Genomic DNA, 14,415 nt, shown 5'->3' with positions numbered 1-14,415 from the left:
CAAATTCTTACACTCATACATGAAATATGATAATATGATGGAAGAAAGTTTAGCAACTCAAGAGGACACTCGAAATTTGTTAACTACTTACATATAGCAATGTGTAAGTTGGAAATCCAGCGGTGGAATTGGTTCTATAGATGCAACCACAGGCTGACTGAACTGTGATCTGTAATTGGGTAATACTGAAATGCAGTTAGGTTTGGATGCTCTGTAACTAGCAGTGCCTTGCTTGTAATTTTAATTTCTTTTTGTCCTCGCTGTGTCATTAATCAAACTAAACCTAGAGTTTGAAAATGCACAGTTATCCTCTCTGGGTGAATGTCTACCCAGCGATGTCACTGCGCTGCTGGTCTAGACTCCAGTAGAGAGACTGGCAAAGGCCCAAACCACAGCTCCGATTCCAGACAACTGATCTGGAAGTGGTTAACTCATTTGGGAAATCTCCTTAGCTTACACAAAGACTCCTTCACTAAATACTGTGTATCTTTCTGGTGCCATTAGTATTTAGTTACTGTGAGCCAGGAAATAAATATACCACTAGTCATTTTCAATCATCACTATTGTGTCCAAGAGATAGGTTTCACAAATTCAATAACCTCACAGGTTTTTTGTAGTTTCTCTTTCAGTGAATGATTACTGAACATTGACTCCAAATGGATTACTGAAACAGATTTGTAATCAGTAATAGCATCTCAAGAACTGGCATGTGGTTTTTTATTTGTTTGTCTCTCGTTGTTACTTGAGCAGACACTGGTTTTACACTGAAACCAGGAAACATGTAAACACAAATGTGTTTTATTTATGAAAATCAAGATATTTTTTTTATACAAATGGAAACTTAGAAATTACACTATCATGACCTCAAAAAAGATGGAATTCAGAAGTCAACATACAGGTTACTCCTAAATTTAGCAGCCCCCCCCCCCCCCCCTTTTTTTTTACATCAGCATTGCATTGTAATCTATGACCTCTAGAATTCCAAGTGTCAAAACAGGTTGGAAAATAATCCAGAGATGACCGAAGACCGGATCCTGACACTGGCATACCTTTTCCTTGAGTGTTTTTATGCTGAATACTGTTTCTCTCCTCTTCTCCAGGGTCCAGTAGGCCTGATTGGAATAGATGGTGTAATAGGAGTTCCCGGTGAAAAGGTAAAGAGTGTGTGTTCTCTGTCATTACACTGTCAGTCAGCATCAGCTGCTTGCTTGTTGCAGGCAGACCCCTGTAATTAGGGCTGTGTTAAGCAGCACTGGCTTGAGGCCCAAGTGGGACCCAAAACACATGCTTAGATAAACACTCGACACTCTCACAGCCACACAATATTGTAAAAGTCACATCACCCCCGTCACTTTTCCATACTCAGCTCCCATTACCTCCCTGTCTGACAGAAATTAACATTGCAGCCAACCAGCTTAAGTGAAATGGTTTTTCTGGCAGTCTGGGTTTTGATTATCAAACATGATGCTGATATTCTGTTCAAACCAACTGACTGTCAGCCATTAAAGGTCCAATGTGGGAGGGTTTGTTGACAGAAATTGAATATACTAAGTGGTTTTCATAGTCTTAGACTAAGGCTTTTATTTGTACTTTATAGCCCAATTTTGAAGCTAAAGCTTATTACGCAAAGGAAGAAGAATATTATGTCTGGTATGTGAAGGTCACCATAGTTCCCTGACATGCTTGGTACAGGGAGGAGTGAGCAGAGGAGAGTCCTCTGTTTGTTGCTATCTCCAGCCTCACCACTAGATGTCACTAATTCTTACACACTTGACCTTTAACGAGTACAAAATACATTTAGGATTCAACATTTGGCCACTAACACTCAATTTTAGACTTGCAGACACAGTAGATAAAGTATGAATTTACGTTTTTAGTCTTTGAAATAAACTTTATCATCCATCCATCCATCTTCCACCACTTTATCCTCCACGTGAAGGGAGGTGCTGGTGCCAATCCCATAAACTTTATCATTTTATTTATTTATTTATTTTTTTTAAATAGCACCATGTAGATACTATGTAGAAAGCACTTTAGACTGCATTAATTCAATCTCAGACATCCACAAACACCTCCTATTGCCCCGATCACTATCATTCCCTCCCTATAGCTTAAACTCTTTTCCTTTCCATCTAATCCAGAATCCCCCTGTGTGTCAGAACATGTTCTTGTAATGGGGAAGCCTTCAGCCTTCCAGAGTCTGACTTGTTCTCCACCTTCTTGCACACAAAACCCTCCTCCCGAATCAGTCTGTCAGCACCAGCCATACCCTGACAGCTCACAAATTCCTTTCACATTGGATATGTATTACTTCTGCCGCAGCAGCCGCAGCAGCTTCTGAATTAGTCTTGCGTTTCAATACATTGCTTTAAAACTATTCCGCTCACCATTTGACAGGAGTGCGAGAAGTTGCGGAAAGGTACTTGTACAGTCATGAAAGTTACACAATGCAATGGAGGATTAAAGCATCACTGACACGAGTGTTAAAGGGGGTTAGAGTGGAGACCCAGTCAGGTTTATTGCTCACCTGGGGTCACCATTATGCCACCAAGTGGGTTTCAAAAGTATCTGCATGCTTTAAAGTCCACTCAACCAGCTGTCACACTCACCTTCTTCATTTAAGAAGCTCCAGTTTCATTGTTCTTTATTAGAGAACATGTATGTGGAGCTGTGTTAAAGTTTTAGGTCATGGTTTAATGATCTGTTCTCTCATTTTCTTTCCCCCCCTTATTGTTTTTTTCTGCAGGGCGACCGTGGACCAGCTGGTCCAACAGGCCCAGTTGGGGAGAGCGGGCCGAGGGTAAGCACAGTCGTTCAGTATATAATGCAGAGCTCTGCTTCTTGTCTGAGAGTCGGTTAATCCCGGAGCCAGAGTGTATATACTGTATATTGACAAAGCAGCAAAGCTATAATAGACCACAGGAACTTGGATATGTTGTTCAGTAAACTAATGTCTAAGGATGATGAATATAAAACAGAAACACAAAGGGAGTTTGGCTGTAATTTTATGGCAGATGTTACATATCAACAAGGTTTATTTCACTCGAGACCTAAAGGGTTCCAGGTGCTTCATTGGTTTACCTTTTGCAGATGACTTTTTTTCTGTAAAATTCGGTCATATAAACTTGTTTGTCTCACCACAATTTTGAAGATAGCAATGAAAAATAACTTTCACTGACTCAATTAAACCAAAGGGCTTGCTGTTGTTTGTTAAAGTTATGTCATAACACTTTTATATATATATATCTATATCTATATCTATATATATCTATATATATATATATGTACAGTATGTATATATACATGGAAAATATACATTATGTCAGCCAAAAAGCATTGAGATGTCTCTGCAGTGTTCTACGCTCTCAGTCATTGCTCTGTTGCTATGATTTGACATCAAAGCGTCTGAACAGCGAGACTGGCCAGCATCACTCACTAACACTTCATGGCTCAACATGAAATGCTTCAGAGGCAGTAAAAAGATAACGATTCATCTTTACAGACAAAAATTTGCATGGACGTGACTCACCATGTTTCGTAATGTTCTCTCAATCCGTGCAGGTAGTTGAAGTTGGGTTTGATAAATGTTTGTATTGCATTGCAACAAAAGTTTGTGTCACTTTTTTATCTTGAACACGAAAAAAAAGACCAAAAAAACATGGTAACTGTGTTTCCAGTGTTTGCGGTAGAGCAAGAACACCCTGAGTTCTCTTTTGTCCTTGGGGCCTTGGATTAACTTCATATCTGTGGCTTTTGGGTTGAGATGTAGTTGACTGGCAGACTGGCTAGAGGGCAAACTGACGAGAAGAGAGGATGACTAATATGAAGACTGGCTGGTTGAATACTTTGAATATCAACTCATTGCTAGTGTGTGCGTGTGTTTCTGTGTGTGTGTGTGTGTGTACCTGGTATTCCTTATGTTGTGGGGACCTAAATCTGTTTACACAGTCACATAATGGGGACTTGTCTTCCTTATGGGGACGAAAATCAAGTCCACATCATGTACATAATTACTTAAGGTTAGAGTAAGTCTCCAGGAAATGAATGCAAGTCTATGCAATGTCCTCTGAAGTCATGGAAACCAGTGTGTCTGCGTGTCCTTGTGGGGACATTTTGTCTGGGACTTGGTATTTAGGGTTAGTGTTAGAATTGGGTTCAGGTTAGGTTTAGGGTTAGGCACTTAGTTGTGATGGTTAAGGTTAAGGTATGGGGTTAGGGAATGCATTATGTCTGTGATAAGGTTAGAATTAGTGTCCTCACTAATATATAAAAACAAGTGTGTTTGTGCCTGTGTGTGTTTATAACAGAAAGACATAAATAGATGTACAGTTTGTAAGGCGTTATGGTGAAATGCACACACCAGTTCTTGCAATAATGCAGTTAGTGAGGAGGAGCAGTTCATACAAAGGCGTCGGGCTCCCTCACTCCACATCACAATGACACATTCTGTTTCCATTTAAAGACAATTTGCAGGAATTACCGTTTTTTTCTGGCGAGTCTCAGTCACTTTTGCCTTCAAGGATCGTCTTTGTTATTGTGGTAATAGTCTTTATTAGAAATTATAGACAGAAAATGGGTGGTTGACAGTGCTGTAATGAGAACTGTAAGGCCTCATCTGTTTCTTTCTTTCACAGAGTCTGGAGTGCATTTTAAATACAACTTAATGTGAAACAGTCTTAATTTACTCCCTTATTTAGTGCACATTCTTGTAGGCCTGCTGTGCTGCCGTCCTTACTCGTTTTTTTTTTTTAAATCCCAAAGCAACAGTACACGATAAATGTAATAATTTATGCAGTAGTAACATCTACTCTTAACATAACAGATTTATTTAGACAGTAATGTGGTTTCCGGCCCAAATCTTTATGTTTTTTGTTTTCTTCTGTTTTGAAAAAAAAGGGCTATCCAGGATTGCCAGGAAGTCCGGGAGACATCGGAATGCAAGGTGCACTTGTAAGTGTCATATCATCTTGGGCCCTACGTCATGTCAAAGAGATATGCGACACACTGTGATGTCTGCAGTTTTCATTCTTTTCTGTGTTCAGTTTTTTGCTATCTTTTGGTTTTAGGATGAGTCACACTCACACACACACACAGATTAGTAGACACAGATTAGTTGTTCTCAGTGGACTGAGAAGCATGTGTCACTCTTTCTCTTGGAAGATTAACTCGGAAACTCCTTAAACTTGTTAAACACATGCTTGGGTTTTTTTTGTGAACGTAAAATTTTAAGAGGGTTTTTTTAATATCAGTTATTCTGTTAGTGCAGACATTTGTAAACAGAATGTCTTCACTGGCTGAGTGGGTCTAATTATACTTATACTCATACTTACTAGAACCTCCTCATTCCCCAAGAATGAACAGTTTTCTAACCTGGAGTCTGTCTTGTCCTCTGTCTCAGGGTCCACAGGGGCAGAGGGGTACTCCAGGCACTGCCGGGCCAAAGGGCAGGAGGGTAAGAGCTCTCCGTCACTGCATTTGGGATATTATTTGTTCTGGCTTCTTTTTGTTATGTGAGACTAGTTTCAACTTCCACGAAAACTTGAACGAGACACGTGGCTGTCTGTTTCACATCACTGCTCCAGTCCCATAAACAAAGAGGCCAGTCGCAGCAAACAAAACGCATGTGTTTTTCCGAACACTTGGCCCAAATTTATTTATAGGTGCATTTGCAATTGTTTCAAAAAGCCCCATAAATATTGTTAAGACATACTAGTTATGTGAAATGGATAAGGTGCAGTGATGCTGGTGAGACACCGTGTGGCTGCGAGGAGAATGACACTTAAAGGTGAAGAGGTGAAGGCAAGGTTTTGCTTTATACTGTACGTAAAACACATTTCATACACATGAGCGACTGAGTGTGCTTAACATAAGAACAAAAGGTTGGCTTGTGATTCTAAAAACGGTCTTGATTAGACTCTAAACTTACAGAGACTATGTCTCAGTGTCGTTGCAAAAGATTCCATTGAATGTGTATCAGTTTCAGGTGATGCAAAAAAATGAGAATGTCAGATAAATAACACACAATTTCCAACATGATAACCATCTTCATTCACACTTTAATGTCCCTATTCACTTGTTTTCTCACTGAAGACAATCCAAGGAAAACACATGGCAACACTCAGTGCCCAAGCTGATTACTGTATATGTAATGGACATTCATTCATTCATTCATTCATTCATTCATTCATTCATACATTCTTACATTCATTCATTCATTCATTCATTCCATTCTGTACTACTTACACTTTACACTGAGGGTTGTGGAGGGAGCCAGAGCCAATCCCAGCTAGAATTGTGCTAAAGGTGGGATTGGCGTGTGTGTACATGATTGAATATATTTAATCAATAACTCTTTTACTGATTTTAAGATAAAGACTCATGGCTCTCCCTAGTGGTTATGTAACATATCTGCTGCTGCAAGAGAGTGGATTGACAGACAAACCTAGCATTCCCTAATCCAGGGGTGTCAAACTAATTTTAGTTCATGGGCCACATACAGTGCAATTTCATCTCAAGTGGGCTGGACCAGTAAAATAATAGCATAATAACCTATAAACAACAAGAACACCTCATGTTTCTCTTTGTTGTACAAAACGTATTATGAACAACCTGACATTTCCTGAGAAAAACAAGTGCAATTTCTAGACGTGTGCATTGCAACTTATCAACTGATCACAGTGGATTTATATGGTTCTGAGACTGAAAATTCTTATTTATATTTTCACAAATTCATCCTGAGGGCTGGATTGGACCCTCTGGTGGGCCGGTTCTGGCCCGTGGGCCATACGTTTGATTCCCCTGCCCTAACCCCTTACCCTTACCTTAATCATCACAACTAAGTGCTTACCCTGAAAAAGCCCTTTCAATTTCTGGGGCCCAGACAAAACACACACACTGTCTGGTTTCCATGGTTTCAGAGGACATTACCTTAACCATGCTATTTGTCCCCATAAGGAAGACACGTCCCCATAATGTCCCTGCAACATGAGTAATTCCTGGATCGCAATACACAAGTACACACCTCAGCATTTCACTAAAACAGCCTTTGAATCTTTATGATGTAGATGGTGAGAAATTAACAAAGAAGAAAGGTGGAGATATAAATGACAAGATGCAAGCAACTGATAATTTAAACGTGGAAAAGTCCTGAAAGCACAGACAGGACGGAAAAAAGGGAAGAGTCTGAGGTTGTATTTGCAGATCTTTATCAGTCACCCTACACATGGAGTGGTGCTACATTGCTGGGAAACTGCAGGAATGTTTTTTGGGAGTGGTAGGTTGCGCCTGCGGCTGCATCAGGTTGGAAACCCCCCGAAGCAGGCAGAGAATCCTGAGTTATTACTGTGTTGTTTATCTTATATTCCAGTGTTTACCATATACGCAGTACGTCACATTGTGTATGATTTTGATTCAGCGCATAAACTGTGAATCAGTGAAGTGGTGGTTTGTTGTGAAGTGACTTTCAAATGTGTGTCTTGGTGTTTTTGTACAGGGGCCCATGGGTCCAGATGGCCCACTCGGAGAACCAGGCCCGGAGGGCAGCAAGGTAAACATGGACGTCACCATGTGGGAAACCATGTGTCTGCTTGTGGTGAAAAAAATGTCCAACAAAATGTCTTGTCCTTTTTTTTATTAGTCATGGTATTCGTGCTGGAACAGACTCAGAAATACTGCTTTTATTTAATTTGTTGTCACAGTTAATGTTTCGTGGCTTCCTGTGACAACGGGAAATAATCAAAATGCCTTTCCTTTTGTTTTCTTCTTCACAGGGTGAAAGAGGTGACATTGGACTAAAAGGAGAACCAGCATTTATTGTAAGTTCTTTCAGATATTGTCTTTCAACTTTTTACTGGCTTGTGTAAAACACTTGTGGAGCCTTATTTACTCCAACACAACATGTCAACATTTTAGGACATTTTAGATGTCTATGACCATTGCGTTGTCATGATGCTGTAAATATTTTTATGTTTAACACATTTCTGGATGAATGCTTCAGGCTCTGAAGAAATTAAAAGCCATGTTTTATGCTATATAGCCTCATTTATGCAATGATGGTCATAAAAGATCATCCTGCAGCATCTCAGTTTACAAGCGCATCCTTTTTATGCTCAACCACCTCATGGAAAATACATTACCACATGTAATGTTGAACTTCAGCACCGCATCCATTATAAAACATAAGCCCCTGTTAAAAAAGTGATAGGCCTTTCATCAGTTTGCAGAGTGAGCAGAGAGGCGAGCAGAGTGTCTTCTCGCCTCTGTATCAGGTTATACCCACATTTAATTACTGTACCTCTGCCAGGGTGTTATCAGGAACCTGAGCTTTATCTGTGTACAAATAAATAAAAGCAATAAGAAAATAAGAAAACAGTATCACACACAAGCAGGTAAGAGCAAATAAAAGAATAGACATAGAATAAAACCAATATAACACCAGATAGAAAGATTGAAGTATGACAGCAAATCTGTAAAAAACTGGTTTTAAGTAGTGATTTCAAACAATCTATGAGCTTAGCTAGGGGTCAACATCTTTGCTATGTATCTCGGGTCAAAATGGACCCATATAAGCTTTAAAGTAGGGGTCTCAAACTCAAATGGCCTGGGGGCCACAGAACGTCTACTGTGGAGGGGGTGGTGACTGTTCAGTTAAAGGTGTGCAATATCAGATTAAAATGACAGTATATCACGATATTCCATCATGATTTGTAACACTATATTTCCCTTGGCTTGTAACCAGACGTTTGCTGGGCTGGGGTACCCCTGAGCAAGGTACCCAGTCTCCATTCCTCATTGTTAATTTGACACTCAAAATTGACCCCAGCCACAGGAGGGCGCACATCCAGTGTAGCGAGTCGTGCTGGTCAGAAGCACGGATAAATGGGAGGGTTGTGTCAAGAAGAGCATCCGGATCCTGGCTTTTATGGTGATATTAAGTGGTGGGCTGCAAGTTTGAGACCTCTAGGTTAAAGTAATCAGTCAAATCCATCCTAGTCACAGGGAACCAACTGAGAGAAGCCATGATTAGGGTGATATGATGGTCTATAGAATAGACAGTGTGTTAATTATAAACATGGCAAACAAATGTTTACATTAGAGCTTGAACAAATCTGTCGTATTGAGTCATTGAAGGCCTCCTGACCACATTTACTATATATCATCAGTTGCATTACATAGTAATCTGTGGTAAATTCTCAGAAACTTTGATTTTAAACTCTCCAAGCAGGAGTTAATTGATCCTAAAGTTGCTGCTTCATCTTACAATAACTCTAAACTATTTGTTGATTTGTTGTTGATGAATATGAATTCTGTCTTTGAAGGGAAAGTCAGGCAGCCCAGGAGAAAGAGGCCCACCTGGGAAGCCTGTAAGTAATGTCTTGCTTGTTTTTTTTTGTTGTGCTTTAATCACTCTACTCACTTTAACAAGAAACATCTCTATGGCTACAGACAGCACAAGCTTGTAAAACATGCCCACATCCTCTTTTTACCTGTGATATATATAATTATCACTTAAAGACTTTGTTTCCTACAAAGTCACACAAGAGGAAGTTGTCATATATATAAAAGATAAACACCAACTCTATCACAGCATGTGTATCCCCTTGATGCATCTGCTGTTTGTGGTTAGGTAGTTGGAGGCTTTTCTTTAGCAAGCGGCATCAAAATCACTGTTATGATTTACAGTTGTGATGAACACAGCTTGGGCTCACAGAATGTAATCCGTCAATTACATTCTCGATGAATCTTGAGTACTTGTTTGGTCTGTGAAATGTCCAAAAATGTTGAAAAATGTTGAACCTGGAAATGATGATGTTCACGGATGTCACGTTTTGTGCATAAACCAAAATGATTCAGTTTTCAATGATTTCTTTACTATATGGAGCGAAGAAAGCAGAAAATATTCACATTTAAGAAATTGCTTTAATTATTGAAAAATCACTCAAAAGATGAATCAGTTATCAAAGTGGTTGATGATCGATTAAAAAATGCACATAAACACAGCACACCAGCATCACTGACACTAGACTCCATTTCCTACTTCTGTACTTTAGCTATTATGAGAGTAATCTTTTGCTTTAGTGTTTTAAATTGAGTAAAAATGATTGGGGAAGTTGCAGCTGAATGTCTTACCTTTCAAGTGTGTGTTAAGTGGAGAACTTATGTAGATTTCACTTAGCATCAAAACTCAAAAGATGATTAGTTTGTACATTATGGGCTACTATAAAATACTTGTGGTTAAAATTCACCTGACCCAGCTTCTGATATAAGTATAAAAGACTCATTCTGGGGTTATAAAAAATGAAAATGAATTTTCACACTGGACCTTTAAGACTTTAAGAATGTGCTATTTTGTGGTTTTAAAACACACAATATTATAACACGTTATAGTTGTTGTGACAAAAATATGTCCACAGCAGCAGCACATTGGATTTTTTTTAAATGCACTTTTGAGTGCTCTCTGGTGGACAGATGAAGTAAAGGTAAAATCGTTCCAATCGTTATCTCAAACATAATCTTTGGCATTTCTTTACTGTAATGTCTTGGTCTTGTCTAATCCGCTGACATGTACGCCAATATCAGTAAACATATCAAGCCAATAACAGGCTGGCTGGGATTCATTCTTTTTTTGGATGTGGCTTCTACAACCCCTGAGGAGGAATTATGTTTTTTTTTTAAGGAGCTAAGAATCAGCACACACAAGACAACAGCTAACAGTGGCACAGTGTCTTGTTTAAGTGCCATGTGATACATACACACACACACACACACAGTATACGTGCTGCCAAAATGCCCCTCCAGTCGCTAACTCCTTGGTATTTTTTTCCTGGTTTCTTCAGACGTAAGGTTTGACGTCCTGTTAAAGGATGTACTAACTGATGTTCCGCAGATGTTGAAAACATGCAAACAGCAAATCAAGAACAGATTCTAAAAGCCGCTTCATGTGGGCTGTCTAATAGTCAAGTGATGATTGTTACTGTATATTCACAGTTGGTCTCTTACAGTGGTGTCCGTTTGATCCGTTTATGGCCAAACTTGGCACGGATGAGCCTAAGTGGAAGAAAAGCTCCAACACCTGCATGTTGAAGTGGTGTAACACTCTCCCTCGGTTGTTTGGCCTGTTTCTTTTTCTCTTTTTTTTTTCTATTCTTGCTGACGAATGAGCTGCTTTCTACTTTCTGTCATCGTGCACATGTGGCAGTTCAAGGTTGTTTGTAATTACTCTTTGCAGACACAGAAATACACACATGCAGGCCTGTGCTCTCACTCCTGAGTATAGCCATCTGCATTTGCATTCACATATGCACTAGTTATAACCTTTCCTTCTGCACACACACTTACTGTAAGTCTATTGCAGGAACTTTTGTGTGTTTTGTCCTCAGCACAAGAGTGATCTGTGACAGTAACTGCATCTTTGATCTGCTGTCACTGCTCAATGTTAAATGAAAAACCATTTCCCTCACTATCATCCGTCACTATCAAATATATTAAACCTCTGGCTGCTGAGTTCAGCAGCATGTTTGCCGGACTCTGGAGTCATAGTGCCATCTTGTGTTTCATACAATCTCTCTCAGAATCTTGTATTTCAGTAAAGCTTTGAACACTCATTTTGATAAATATTTAAAACCAACATTTTACATATTATGTGGGCTGTGTTTGATAAGATTTTAATTATTTTATTTGACATTCATTTTTTATATTATTTAATGAACAATAGTCGTTTTCAAATGGAAATGTTAAAACAACGCAAATAGCCAGTTGCAAGTTTCATTCTTTTCCTATATAAATGTAAATCTTTTGACATGTTATAGTTAATAAATCAATGAAATAATCGTCAATCATATTACATTTTGAATATAATTGGTAGTTGCAGCCTTAGAGACAATTAATTAATTCCATCCTTAATTGATTATTAATCGATGACTAAATTAATCGCCAACTATTTTGATAATCAATTAATCGGTTTGAAACAAGATTTCAGTTTCTTAAAGAGGCCATAGCATGGTCCTGTCTCACTTATATGTGAGATATGGAGGTGTACTCTCAAACATGAAGTCATTTTTATGGTGAAAAACCTCCTAGTTGCTGCAAATGAGCCGATGTAAATGTCTCATCACTGACGCTCTCGTCAGCCGCGTCGTTTCAGACCTAAACCACACCCACATAACACAGACTGTCTTGTGATTGGCCAGTTACCTGGAAGTGACGTAATTGGCACGTCAGCTCTCAGACCCGCAGCTCCCCTTCTGCAACAAGAGTAGTTCTTCCACGGTTGAAAGTACGTCATCGGATGTGCCCGGACTAGGAGGCGCTGCTGTTTACAGGAGTGGTGAGATTCGCCAGTGGCGTAATTAGTCAACGGAAGTGCCTTGCCGCTTTGTAGCGCTCAGGAAAACAATAAAACCCTGCGCTCTCAGCAGTGGCTGAACTGATTGTTATGAACTTTTAGGGCTTCATAGATGAGGTAATGACGCAGATACACACCCAAATGCAGCGTTAATTGGCACTTCCGGGCTATGGCTTCTTTAAATGTGAATATGTTCTTCCATTTCTTTGCTCCATATAACAAAGAATTCATTCAAACTGAATCATTTTGGTTTGTGGACAAAACAAGACATTTAAGAACCTCATTATTTCCAGGTTTGACAAACTTTTTCTGACATTTTATAAACCAAACGATTACTCGATTAATCAAGAAAATAATCGACAGATTCATCGATTATGAAAATAATCGATGAATAATTGCAGCTCTAGCCCTAGTACAGACATTGCATTCTTTGTTTTAATTGTGGTAGCACCATAGCTGATGTATGTGAATAAAATAAAACACATTTCTCACTGCTGTCTCTTCTGTGGCTCAGAGCACACAGGTATCTCTTACACTAAATGATGTTTAAAAGTGGGGTGTCTTGTATAAACTTGGCAACACAGTATCCAAACAACAACAAAAAGATCTGATATCACATCCAATCACTCGTGTTCATTGCATCAAAGGTCTGTGTTATCCTTGTACACATAAGGCAACACTAATATGCCAGTCACTCATCATGTTTGTGGTTATGTTGATAAGAAAATGGCAGCTTTTCTCAACCTTGTTTATTGTGATCATAACAACAAATGACTGAAGCAGCACTCAGCCTCATGCTTGTGTTTGTTTCCCAGGGAAAGCCAGGTATTCCAGGCGGTGGCGGGGAGAGGGGGCCGCAGGGTGAACCAGTAAGTATGCTGTCATCCTGACGTGGTTGTTGGAGACCGCACGCTGTGGAATCCATAACACCAGTGGTCAGAATCTTATCTTTCAAAGGTTTCAGCAGGAAGTCTTGATGTTGTTGCTCATCACCATACAGTTGCATTGTTTTAGAGGAGGGGGAAAAAAAAAGTCACTGCTTTTCCTCACACCTCAAAACTCCACACACATTCTTGGATTTGTCGGCAAGTTCTGATTTTCCTGGAAATCCGCCGTACCCTCAGGGACATCAAGAATGTCAAACAATCAGATACAAATATATATTAGGCTGAGATATTCCAATGACGCCAGAGGCATGGTTTATGTTATGGGTCTCATCTTGCTTTTGGCTCATCTTCAGGTTTTCTCCAGGCGTTCTCCACTCTCAAATGTCCTTTTCAACAGATTTACACCTTGAACTGTGTGTGTGTTTGTTTTGCCATTACTTGAAAAGCTTGTGTATCATGTCTGTTCTCGTGTTTTGGGCCCTGATTTACTGTACACAGTTAAGCCAAAAAGGGAGATTACTGTATCAATAAACCACTTTTTTTCTCAAGGAATCTTGTGATTACTTTTCTTTTTTTCTTTTTTTTTTGCAGGGACCTAAAGGACCTCCTGGGGAAGCCGGACCAGATGGAGAGCAAGGACATGAGGTGCTTTTCATCAAATATGTTTATAACTGTATATTGATTTATTGTGTTGATGCCAAGCTTTATTATAACAGCACAAGTCACACATATCTTTTGTCTCTTTTTGTAGGGTGTACCTGGTACAGAGGGGGAACCGGGTCCCATTGGAGAGCCAGGTTTAAAGGTCAGTAGAGTAACAACAGAATCTCTGTAATACCTCCACATATTTCGGTTTTATTTCATTTCTGTGTGACTAAAGGTAAATTCAGTGATTTAAGAAAATTGTCTATTTCATTTTCATTATCTAGTCTTGGCTGTGAATTTAATGTTTTATAGTGCTCTTCGAAACTTTGTTGAATCTCCTCCAATTTATACTTAATTGTTTTGGTTTGCAGTCATCTTATTTTATTTGTAGTATTGTCTGCTTGCTGTTTCCTTAATGTATATGCTAGTAATTTCACAGCTTTTCTTCCTGCCTCGTAATAGTCTTGTTTCAGAAATATCAGTTTCTTTTTAATGTATACCTAATATATCTATATTTTGCAATCTATTAATTGCTACTGC

The 14,415-nt window shown here is 39.2% G+C and overlaps 1 protein-coding gene across 1 annotated transcript in view; it reads left to right on the top strand.

Annotated features, from left to right (window-relative positions):
* LOC131465525 (collagen alpha-1(XXIV) chain) overlaps nt 1-14,415 on the top strand; it is an 81,865-nt gene that overhangs the window by 48,579 nt on the left and 18,871 nt on the right. The window contains exons 25-34 of the mRNA XM_058638274.1: nt 1,101-1,154; nt 2,747-2,800; nt 4,897-4,950; nt 5,399-5,452; nt 7,493-7,546; nt 7,770-7,814; nt 9,318-9,362; nt 13,159-13,212; nt 13,822-13,875; nt 13,982-14,035. Of these exons, the coding sequence (XP_058494257.1) occupies nt 1,101-1,154; nt 2,747-2,800; nt 4,897-4,950; nt 5,399-5,452; nt 7,493-7,546; nt 7,770-7,814; nt 9,318-9,362; nt 13,159-13,212; nt 13,822-13,875; nt 13,982-14,035 (522 nt within the window). The remainder of the gene's footprint in view (nt 1-1,100; nt 1,155-2,746; nt 2,801-4,896; nt 4,951-5,398; nt 5,453-7,492; nt 7,547-7,769; nt 7,815-9,317; nt 9,363-13,158; nt 13,213-13,821; nt 13,876-13,981; nt 14,036-14,415) is intronic.

Source organism: Solea solea, chromosome 9 (genome assembly GCF_958295425.1).
Source record: "Solea solea chromosome 9, fSolSol10.1, whole genome shotgun sequence".
NCBI lineage: Eukaryota > Metazoa > Chordata > Actinopteri > Pleuronectiformes > Soleidae > Solea > Solea solea.
This window is presented reverse-complemented; position numbering and strand designations above follow the sequence as displayed.